The sequence below is a fragment of the Dermacentor silvarum genome, chromosome 2 (assembly GCF_013339745.2).
Source record: "Dermacentor silvarum isolate Dsil-2018 chromosome 2, BIME_Dsil_1.4, whole genome shotgun sequence".
Taxonomy (NCBI): domain Eukaryota; kingdom Metazoa; phylum Arthropoda; class Arachnida; order Ixodida; family Ixodidae; genus Dermacentor; species Dermacentor silvarum.
In genome coordinates this window covers 201,638,427-201,649,066 of record NC_051155.1, presented here as the reverse complement: position 1 = coordinate 201,649,066, position 10,640 = coordinate 201,638,427, and the positions used below count along the sequence as shown (strand labels likewise).

Here is a 10,640-nt window from a genome sequence, read left to right as displayed (position 1 = left end):
TTACTTTCTATTTCTTATAGTTTGCAAATAACACTTTGCGCGCCGACGTCGGCAGCGCGTCGCTGGACTCGCTGCGCGTCCTGGGCTCGCGCGCAGCCGCCGAGTAACGAGAACTGCTGCGGTTGCGCAGCCTTGTCAGGGGCGCCCGCGGCTCTTCATCGTCATCATCGTCATCGGCCGCGTAGCGCTGCGGCTTCCCGGAGCGGGCCCCAGGCACCGGGAACGAGCGGAACGAAGACGCCTCGTCGCTGCAGGTAGCCAGCGTGGCCCGACGCTGATTAGGCTGCAAGCGCTGCGACGAGCGACCACTGGGCGCCGCAATCCTGCGCATTAAGCGTGAATTTGTTTTGGAAAATGCTGCTCTAACTTGTCGTGTCAAGTGCCGCCCAGAACAATTGTTGTGATAACGTGAGCGGTACGCGTACCATTGTCATCAGCGCTACCGCGCACACCATTCAACAATGATCACGATCGCATAATTACTGGTTAGAACTCCTTCATTCTTAGGTTACCACGTATAATCTAATTCTTTCGGTTAAGCGACACGTTTCGCTGTCGCTTCGGTTATCGAGTGCTTTGAGGATTCTGCTTGCCTAATTTCAAGACTAAAGATGTAAATGGCTAACTACTCTTCGCGTAAAAGCGCTACTGACAGGAGCTCGCGAATCTATCTATCTATCTATCTATCTATCTATCTATCTATCTATCTATCTATCTATCTATCTATCTATCTATCTATCTATCTATCTATCTATCTATCTATCTATCTATCTATCTATCTATCTATCTATCTATCTATCTATCTATCTATCTATCTATCTATCTATCTATCTATCTATCTATCTATCTATCTGCGCCACTTGCACATATTCACTTCGGCATACACCCATGTGCATATAGGCGTCATCTGGGTCAATGACGCTGTCGCTTCATGGCAAGTGCTAGAATCAATCTAACAGCAGAAAATAATACGTCGCGTAGAGCGTGCTGTCGAAGGGTATTCAGTGTATTTCAAGGTATTCGGCGTGTTCAGGGTATTTCTTCAGCTCGCCCTTGCATACGGTTTCGCTGATGTACCGGTCCTTTCTCCTAATTCCCGGCTTGAGGAGTCCAGGAGCACGTTTACGAACTTGCGCGCAGGCGCTAACAAGCCGCAGATACTACGCATCCTGATGAAGCCTAAGTTTGCTGTGGCGCGGTATTTGGGTGCCATCTCGAATGCACTCTGCGAGTATACAAGGGCGGCTACCTACAAGATTTCGGTACATGTACTAGTGTTTCTTTCCACCTTTGTTTTGCGCTTCTTCCGTGAATAGACTATAATCTCTTCAAGACAAGATGACCAGAACTAGTGCAAACACGTCTCTTATAGCATGGCTGGTACGTATTACTTTCCATTGGAAGTGAGGATATGCAATAAAGAAACGCAACAGCTGTTTTCACCCTCGAAGTTTCTTATTTTGCGTGCATACGTGAAAATGTGCGCATACGATGATCGCTAAGCAGATTACCAACGAATTAGTCATGCACGCTGCCCTAACATCTATACCCATGCGAAGTGCTCCTCATTCTCAGTGGAGAAGGGTGGACATTAGGCACCTTCCTAGCCATATATATAGTGCAATAGTTGCGAATAGAATGCATGCTGACAGGGAGAAGAAACCCAGTAAGAGCTTTCCGGCCAGTACAACGCACGCACACAGGCATGCGCGTGCACATAAAAGCACGCCCTGTCGGGCACGCGCACTTACATTAGTACAACAGCGTATCATCAGCAGCCTATATTTAGGTACACTGCAGGACAAAGGCCTCCTCCTGAGATCTAAAATCACCCCTGTCTTGCGCTAGCTGATTCCAACTTGCGTCTGCAGATTTCTGAACTTCATCATCCCACCTAGTTCTCTGCCGCCCTCGACTGCGCTTCCCTTCTCTTGATATCCATTCTGTACCTCTAATGGTAGGTAACTCTAATGGTGTAGGTAGCCTCGGCAATTTCGATTTCACAGATACCTGCGAAGGGACTCCTGCAGCGATTTGGGCAGCGGCGGTCCCTCGCTGCCGTAGCGGGCCGATAGGGCCGAGGGTGGTGCCGGACTGGCCATCGCCGAGCGGGGTGGTATTGGCTCGGCGACGCTGGACGAGTCCGGGTACGAGCTGGAGGCGCCCTTGCCCGCCATCAGCCGCCTCACCAGCTTGTTCTGGTAGATGGGCGACGCCAGAGAGGTAAACGCCTGCTGGGCCCACATCACCCGGTTCTGATCCGCGGCACCTCCTCCCCCAGCACTATCGAGGGTGCATTGGTTGTTCCTGGAATAACGAAAGAGTACGAGTTTTTTCTCCTCTTCGCGAGATGTATAACAGGCAAAAAGAAAAAATGACACAGTTTCGCCCTAAGGGCGAAGCAATGAATGCGATAGCAACACAGCAATGTCATACGAAGTAAGGTGAGCGGCTTTGGTAGCAATATGAATTGTAGTAAACATGAGCTGATTATGTAAGCGGGTGTGCTGCGGCGTAAGTAGACAGACATGAAGAGAGACTCGATGACCACGAGAAGGCGCTTGTGAAACGGTGGTGTTGATGAGAAGCGCTTCCCGTGGGCAGCGCGTGCGAAGGGACACACCTGTAGCGCTGCACTGTTGATCCGGGCATCATTGCATGTGTAGTGTGCGTTGGAAAATGTGGCCCGACTATTACTAACTGAATGAACAAGCGTGGTGTGAGCGCGCACAAACAAACATGAATAGATCACACTGAATGACTGCAGACAACGACCGTCAAAACTCTGGCAGCAAGCGGATACGCCGCAGTGGCGAAGGTACGTGCGGTCTATCGCTTCAACGGAAACTGAGCGGCGAATGCACGGCGCATAAAGGTCAGAGCCGTGTGGAGATAAGAGACGGTGCGAGCGAGCGACGAGCGCGGTTGTTGGCAGAGTGGAAGTGCGCCCCCCCCCCCCCCCCCCCCGCTCCCTCCGGCGCTGGCTTCCCGCTTCCTTGCTTGCGCGTGGGAGATTGAGTGCGTTCGCTCTCCGTGAGAGCGCGCGTCCCCGCACGCTTCCGCTCGGGCATACGGCACGCGGCGAAGATTTTATCTATAGGGAACCTCACGGCGACGGCGACGGCGGCGACGACGGCGACGCCGACGGCAGAAATCCGCTTGAAGTGTCCATATAATTGCTATCGCAATAAAACAATATGTGTATCCCACGCTCTGTAGTAATCGATGTAAGCCAAGTTTTTCTATGCTGATTACTTTGATTTACGATAATTATCCGTGATGTTGGCTGCGAATGTGTAGTTTATTCAGCGTTTAGTCCAATGCGAGAGCGATGACTTGATGTTAAACGTTAACTTGCGTGCACGTCTGCTGTTTGTCTGCGTAGTCCACAGAAGACACAGGGAGACGTGCTTGCGTGAGGCATTGTTGTGCGTCATTGCTCATAATCTCCGAGAGAGATAAGCATTATCATTGCCTCCCATGGCACATCGCATCGTGGCAGATGTAATAAACTAATCTAATTATGGGGTTGTACGTAATTCAATTAAATATTATAATTGTATGTATACATTGTTTACATATATTGGCGATCTGCACCACGTTTCGCTGCGTAGCGAAGACGCTCCTGTTCCGCGCGACACTTCTTTCTGGCCTCGGTGTCATCGATTCTGAGTGCACGCTTTGGAGCCATTTTGCTAGCACGTGTTCACGTGCTCCTTCTGCGTACGTGGCCAGCACGCTCTTGATACGCCAGCTCCAAGCGCTCTCTTCAGGCTATGGATGATTGTAATGATTACACTATCACAGCCAAGCACCTACATTTTCGTCACATAGGAAGGCAATCACAGCACCTGCCATACGCACAAACTGTGAAACGCTGGCGCGGCGGCACCAGCGGAATGGATAGATGGATGGATGCTATGAGCTTCCCCTTTGGAACTGGGCGGCGGGTTGCGCCACCAAGCTCTTGTTATTATGTTGCCAATGTCCCACCTATCTTAGAAAAAAAAAACGAATTCCCATCACAAACCTTTCCGAACCCCTACTTCTAACTTTGTTTTTGTGCACCTCCATTGTTTTTCGTTTCCCTACTTTTCTTCCACCAATATTCCAATCAGCCTCTTACTAATTGCTACTGCGGACATGTTTACTTTTCCCCTGCTCTCACTGAACCCAAGGGCTTCAAGGAGCCCAGAGGTGCCTAAATCGATCGCTGGGCAGATATCTTAACATTCTAATAAAACATGCACCATCGTTTCCTTAGCTTTAACGCACCAAGCACATGCTTCTCCTTCTTGTATGCCACTTTATAAGTGCGTGTTCTGAAGGCATCCTGTTCTCGCTTCGAAAAGTGAAGAGCTTCCCTTTCAGTTATCATAAATTGTTTCTGTCCTGATTTCGTTTTTTGCTCTTAAGTAGTTACTTATAGCTGGTTTATTTTCCATTGCCGCCACCCATGAGATTACCTCAGCCTCTCTGACTTTTCACTCTTGACGTTCTTTGGTGCCATTCTGCTCACCATGCCGGTCACAATCTTGCTGGTAAGTTTACTAGTTCTTTTCCTCCAATGGGAATCAATGTTCTGCTGTACAAATATCTGAACCCTCTCCCAGCCCATTTACTTTCTTCCCTATTTCTCGGTCGTTATTTATAATCAACTTCCCTCACTTCAAAAATTGTCCAGCGCATATCACCTTGCACAGCTTCATTTACAGTCCTCCCGTGAGCGTCCAACGGGTGGCGTCCCACTGACCTTTGGTTGCCAACGAGTTCTGATTGTACCCCTGACTTCAGCAAACAACCACATTTCCAAATTTAGGTCCAGGAACCATTACACCTTTCCACATACCCCGGAGCACCGCGTACCTATTGAATCCCCATAGCGCTTTGTGTTTCATTATGGCCGCATTTCTCTTCCGCTTTGCTGTTATTGTTTTTTCCTGTGTTTCTATGTATCTATTGCTTTCGTATATTCATATACCAAGGTATTTATATTCTTTTACCAGAGGTATTTCCTGGCCCTGCATTGACACTGTCTGTTCCCTGTTTTCATTGAATACCACAACACCCGATTTTTTAATGCTAAACTTCAAACCTAAATTCTTGCCTTCCTGTCCGCAGATATTAGCCAGACATTGCATTTCACCCTCGATTGTTAGCTAGCAACACAATATCGTCCAGATAAAACAAACCTGGAAGCTGCTACTCTCTACTATTGTACCCGCCTGTTTTTATGAGAGAGTAAACCCGATATTGCCTCCTCTAGCGCCCTTTCCATCCGTACCATGTACATCGTAAGCAGCAGCAGGGATAAGATGGCACCCCTGTCTCAGTCCTTTCTTGATATAAACTGGCTCTTAGCTCATGATTCGTTCCCATTCAACGCAAACTGCCTATGCCTTCCCCTTCCAGAATTTCCCACAATATGTTACGGTTTACGGTGTCATACGCTCCGGTAATGTCTAAATGCGCGGGATGGATGCTATGAGCGGCCCCTCTGGAACTGAGCGGTGGGTTGCGCCACGAAGCTCTTGTTATTATATTGCCTAATGTCCTACCTGTCATCAAAAAACACGAAGAATTTTCATTACCAAACTTTCTGAACCCCTACTGGTAACATTGTCTTTACCTTCCAGTCACCTCCGACTAACCTCTATTGCGGGCATGTTTACTTTCCCCCGGCTCTCGCTGAACCCAGGGGCTTCAAGGAGGCCAGAGGTGCCTAAATCAACCGCTGGGCAGATATCTTCACATTCTAATAGGACATGCTCCATCGTTTCCCTATAGCGCTGATGCGAGCGCCATCTGGTGGTGTTGCAAGAAACCCAGTGGCGCACTCTGGGTTTCTCCCAGCAAGCAAGACCACAGCAGCGCCGGAAAAGTCGGGAGAAAAGACAAGGAAAGCTTCGCATTGAAATGCGGCGTGATCACCACGTGATCAACATTTTCGATTAGCCCGTTGTGTGGAGTCCTGGAGAATGGCAGCAACGGATATTCCTGATCTGATATAAAGAGTCTTGGCCTCACGCAGAACTTTCTGGAAATCCGGAGTTGATGTTATAGCTTTGAAGTAGGCCACAACTTTATGCCCTTACCGAGCTAAGATTCCTTGCTAAAGAGAAAGTGCGGTGTCGGTCGCGTTTCGATGCTGTGGTCGGTAGAAGAAAATGGAGAGGAGAATATGGAGATGTGCAGAGGTGGGAAGGGGAGAGCTGCACATGAGGTGCACACATTCTTCTGCTGCGGCGACGGAATGGAGATCTGCGCAGAAAGGACACGCCCCCCGTCGCCTGTTAACACTTCGCACAGCGTGCGGGCGTTCCAGCCTGGTCCTACACTACTGTATGCGGATGATGAAGCGACCCATCTACATGTGATGAGTTACGCAGCATATGAGCTCCTTTAATTAGTCTAAAGACAGGAAGCAAACCGTCGTTCGCTTTTACAATTATCTTGAATAATTTCTCCAAATAATTAGTTTCAATCTCAACAACGCTGAGGACTTGCAAAGTCGTGGTGCTGTTGTATTACTGCCAACTGTCTCATGCTAAACGGCTTCTTGTATGCATTTCTAGGCCGAATGCAAATTGTTATTGAAGTTGGCGAGCCTGAGCAAGTTATCCAACATCTCAGATTGACAACGCCTCAAGTAGACGACAGGGTTTCATTAAAATTTCGCTTGCCAAGCGACATAACACATCAATACTTGCACATGCTGAAAACTTTAATATCGAGATGGTGCTGTCCCTGCACTTTTTGCCGGCACTTTCTGACCGCGCCATTGGGGCATGAACATAGCATGCCGACGCCGTGTAGAGCTGAGGCGACGACACAGGGGCAGTAAGAACATATCTGTCAACAACGTTGTGTATAAAAAATCATGCCAAACTTACACTTGAGCTTGAAAAGCAGCTTTACATCAATGCATTGACACCTACACGCAGCCTCAAGAGGACATCATTCGACTTTGATCAGCCACTGATGGCAAGCTCCGACACTGCATATATACTTTATGCCTTAGCTTCAAAATATTTTTGAAACATTTATGTCGGCCGAAGGCAAAAATGTTCCACGGCTACATTTGGAAGTTCTGCTTTTCAATTTATAAAAATATTTCAGATCCAAAGCACATGTTGGAAGCGAAACTAAATGCGTTGTGTAAATTTGTCTTTATTACCATCCTATGCAACGGGGAATTGAACCAATGTTTATGCACCACTTAGATTCGAACTCTTATGTCATGCTATGTTGGTTTATGCACTACAACGTTCAGAAGCTATGCCGAAATGCAAACACCAGTACATGCGAATGCACACTTTAACACGTCGACGGAGTTATGTCAAGAGGACCAGGTCGATGTTTGGTATTTGTCGAGGGAAGAATGATGACGAGAGGTGCATGGCAAAGAGAAGTACGACGCTGAAGACAGCGCTAATGTTGATTGTTGTTCTGCCTTTAATTACTGCGTCTTTGGCCTAATGGAAACTGACGTGCGCGCACGTGGCATCGCGTCAAGAAAGCAGCAGCGACGGTCAGCGAGGTCAGTGAGTGTTCGCAAAGAAAGCTTCGCTTGAAAAGGCGCCAGAAATCTTTTGAAAAAAGTTTCAAAGTAGGAAAGGCTATTTCATGCATCACGGGGTAACAGCTTTCACTACTCGAAACGCACGAACATGGACTCAAAAATCAGATGGAGCATTTGCTATCTTGGAGAAAACGGTAAGGTTGAAAAAGATTATGTGACTCCGTAAAGCAAGACAAGGTGATTCAAAAAAAAAAAAAGAAACGAATGGCGTGCTCACCCCCTTAATCCCTTCGGGACACGGACCCAGTCCTTCATTTGTGGGACGTTGAGACGGCTGAGCATGTCGCTGTACTGGTAGCCCTTGGGCACGGCCCCACCAGCTTCGCCGCTGTAACCACGATAGCGTGACTCAGGCGCCTGCTGTGTCGACTGCTGACGTTGTACTTGGGTCTGCTGGCGGGAGCTAGACGCTCCGGGACCGGCAGCCGGCGCGTCTTCCGCGTCATCGTCATCGCTGTTGCCCGAACCCGAGCTCGACTTCTTGTTGCTGGCAACATGGTCGGAAACAAAGATAGTTTCAGGCATTGCGTCATAACCACACATTACCAGTCAGCTTTTAGGAGAACAAAACAATGTGGCTCTCCTAGCTCACTGCGTAGCAAGCATGGAGGCCGGAAAAAGTTAGGAGGTAGCATCGCGCAACGCGATTGAAGCCAAGCGTGTCGGCCCAACACGTGTTAGTCCTGTCTGAATGAGCGGTAAGTTTTAGGGCTGCCGCTCTGCATGCAGCACTGCGGCAGGGCCCCCGAACAAGTGCGCATTGATTAAAAAAAAAAGCACCAGGGAGCAACCGTCTCGGCAAATCTCGATTGTGGCTCCGTGATCTCGACCCAAGAAGTCACGTGTTGGGCCGACCCTAAGAAAAGAGCTGGCGTCACGGAGTGTTCGTTGCCAAGGCTGGCTACGCGACGTAATGCTCTCTCCTAACTTTTTCTTTCCTCAATGGTAGCAAGGGCCTCAAATTTGGCAGCCTTGACGCTATGAAGTTGTATAGGAGAATTTAATGGGCAAGTTTCCGGCTGCTGAAGTTCACGTTCTATACATGACGCCGGCGGCTGAAAGGATGCTCCACGTCCGCCACCATGGGCGTGAGTGGCGCAGCAATAACACCTCCAAGGCAGCATCTAGTACACATACGCGAACAGACAAGAAAGAATCCGAGGACTTAGCTTTCGCCGTAGCTGTATAGGTTGAGCATCGCAAGAGCAATGCGGAGGATGGTGGTTCACCTCCCATCGGCGACAAGTTTGACTTTTCGTTTATTTTCATGTCCTATTTTTCTTACAATTTCTGCATTTCAAGTAATAGAATAAATTATTTTCCCGTATACGATTTCCTTAGCTTGCTTGTCTGTAGGCTAGACTTATGGCTGAAATGGTAGACTGAATTTATGAAACTAAGATTAATATCGAGAGCGGAGGAGTGGTGCTCCCGAAAGTGGGCCGCAAGCAAGACTGCGTCCCGAATCGACCAAAACTTTTTCCGGGGCAGCTGGTGTCGACATCTGAGAACGTTGCCGGATTTAGCCGAGCTATCCACTTACGTTATTCCATGTTACTCCCGTCCTAATGTCAGGAATTTGCTGCGTTGCTAAGCTGTGACAAAGCAACGTTTGGGCATTGGGTATCAGACGAAGGATGATGTGCCATAGAGACTACACAGCTGGAAGCTGCGTAACTTATTTCTATGTTGCTTTCAGTATACCTACTCTATAACGAGTGATTCATTGCTCCTAATGGTGAAAAAAAGGGCTCTTTTAATCACGTTATAAATAACACAAACAACGGTTTTCTAACGAGAAAAATATGGAATCGAAGTGGCAAACAGCTGCTACACTTGCACATATAGGACATGTATGGCCGCTTACCGCTTCGATATCAGCCAGGCAGCCATCCCAACTCCTATCACAGCAAGAACTGCCACAGGAATGAGCCAGGAGATCCACTCCTGTACTGAATCGCCTGCGCGAGACAAGATAAAAGCTACAGGCTTGTAGCTTCTAGTTGAGTTTCCTATACGTATATGGTTGTAATTAGGGTATACAAAGACGTAGCACAATATACAAGAATATATTTCTTAGTCAAATACTAACAAGACGTCGTATTAAAAAATAAGAATATGAGAACATTGAAAACAATGAATTGCTAAAGGCAGAGAATGTATACTACGTAGGAATATGTAGGAAAAACTCAGTGCCATTCCATTCTGTGAAGGTGGATGACCAGTTAAGCTGTATACAGGGTGATAAAACTATACTTGTTTTATATAACGACACATACCACATGAATTTTCATTTCCTACCGTCTTCTAAATGACTATAGCTTTGTGGTCACTATGGTGGACGGCCATGGGTTGTGCAACGATGCAACGATGCTTCAGCGGGAATGGGCACGAAGGCGGCGGGAGGCGTTAGCAGCCTCCCGCCGTCTTCGCGCTCATTCCCACTCCTGCTTACGCAGTCGTTCTTCGTAGGCATGCTGTTCTTCCACGGCCTACTACAATACACGGCCTACCCATTACATGGTCGGAACACAACTGAGGTAACGTGTCTATGCAGTGCGTGACGTCATAAGCCAAAGACGGACATTCATTGGCGGCGCACCGGCGATACGCTTTTGCTTTGTATCGAGGCTACGGCATCTTTGGTCCCCGTGCTCGGTCTACGCACGCAGCGATCCGCTGGAAACTAGCGTATAACAGCTCCGCTGTAATACGCTGTAATAATGTGAATTTTCTCCATTAACATAGCTTCGACATCACGCATCGCTAAATGAACGAGCTAACACTAGGCGTTCCCGCGTCGTACATTCGCCGGATATGCATTCCATGTGGTTTCTGCTTCACACAGTTCCGGGCCCCTGTTCACCAAAATATTTCTACATTTAAGCAGTTCGTCGCTACATTGCGCTTATGTACAGCTTTCTCTATTTGTTTTATTTTAGGTCGCATCTCTCTATGTCACCTTTTGCCTTTAACCTGTTTGCCTCACCACGAGTATACCAGTTGATCCTTATACTGCCTAACTTCTCTCTCTTTCCTTCACGTATTTGTTTTATGT

The 10,640-nt window shown here is 48.0% G+C and overlaps 1 protein-coding gene across 1 annotated transcript in view; it reads right to left on the bottom strand.

The window, feature by feature from the left end:
• Positions 1-10,640, bottom strand: part of LOC119440666 (uncharacterized) — a 74,081-nt gene continuing 63,441 nt past the window's right edge. Inside the window, exons 6-9 of the mRNA XM_049663003.1 lie at positions 9,450-9,543; positions 7,800-8,069; positions 2,011-2,307; positions 1-323 (exon numbers count right to left, since the gene is read on the bottom strand). Coding sequence (XP_049518960.1) covers positions 8-323; positions 2,011-2,307; positions 7,800-8,069; positions 9,450-9,543 — 977 coding nt within the window. The 3' untranslated portion in view covers positions 1-7. The remainder of the gene's footprint in view (positions 324-2,010; positions 2,308-7,799; positions 8,070-9,449; positions 9,544-10,640) is intronic.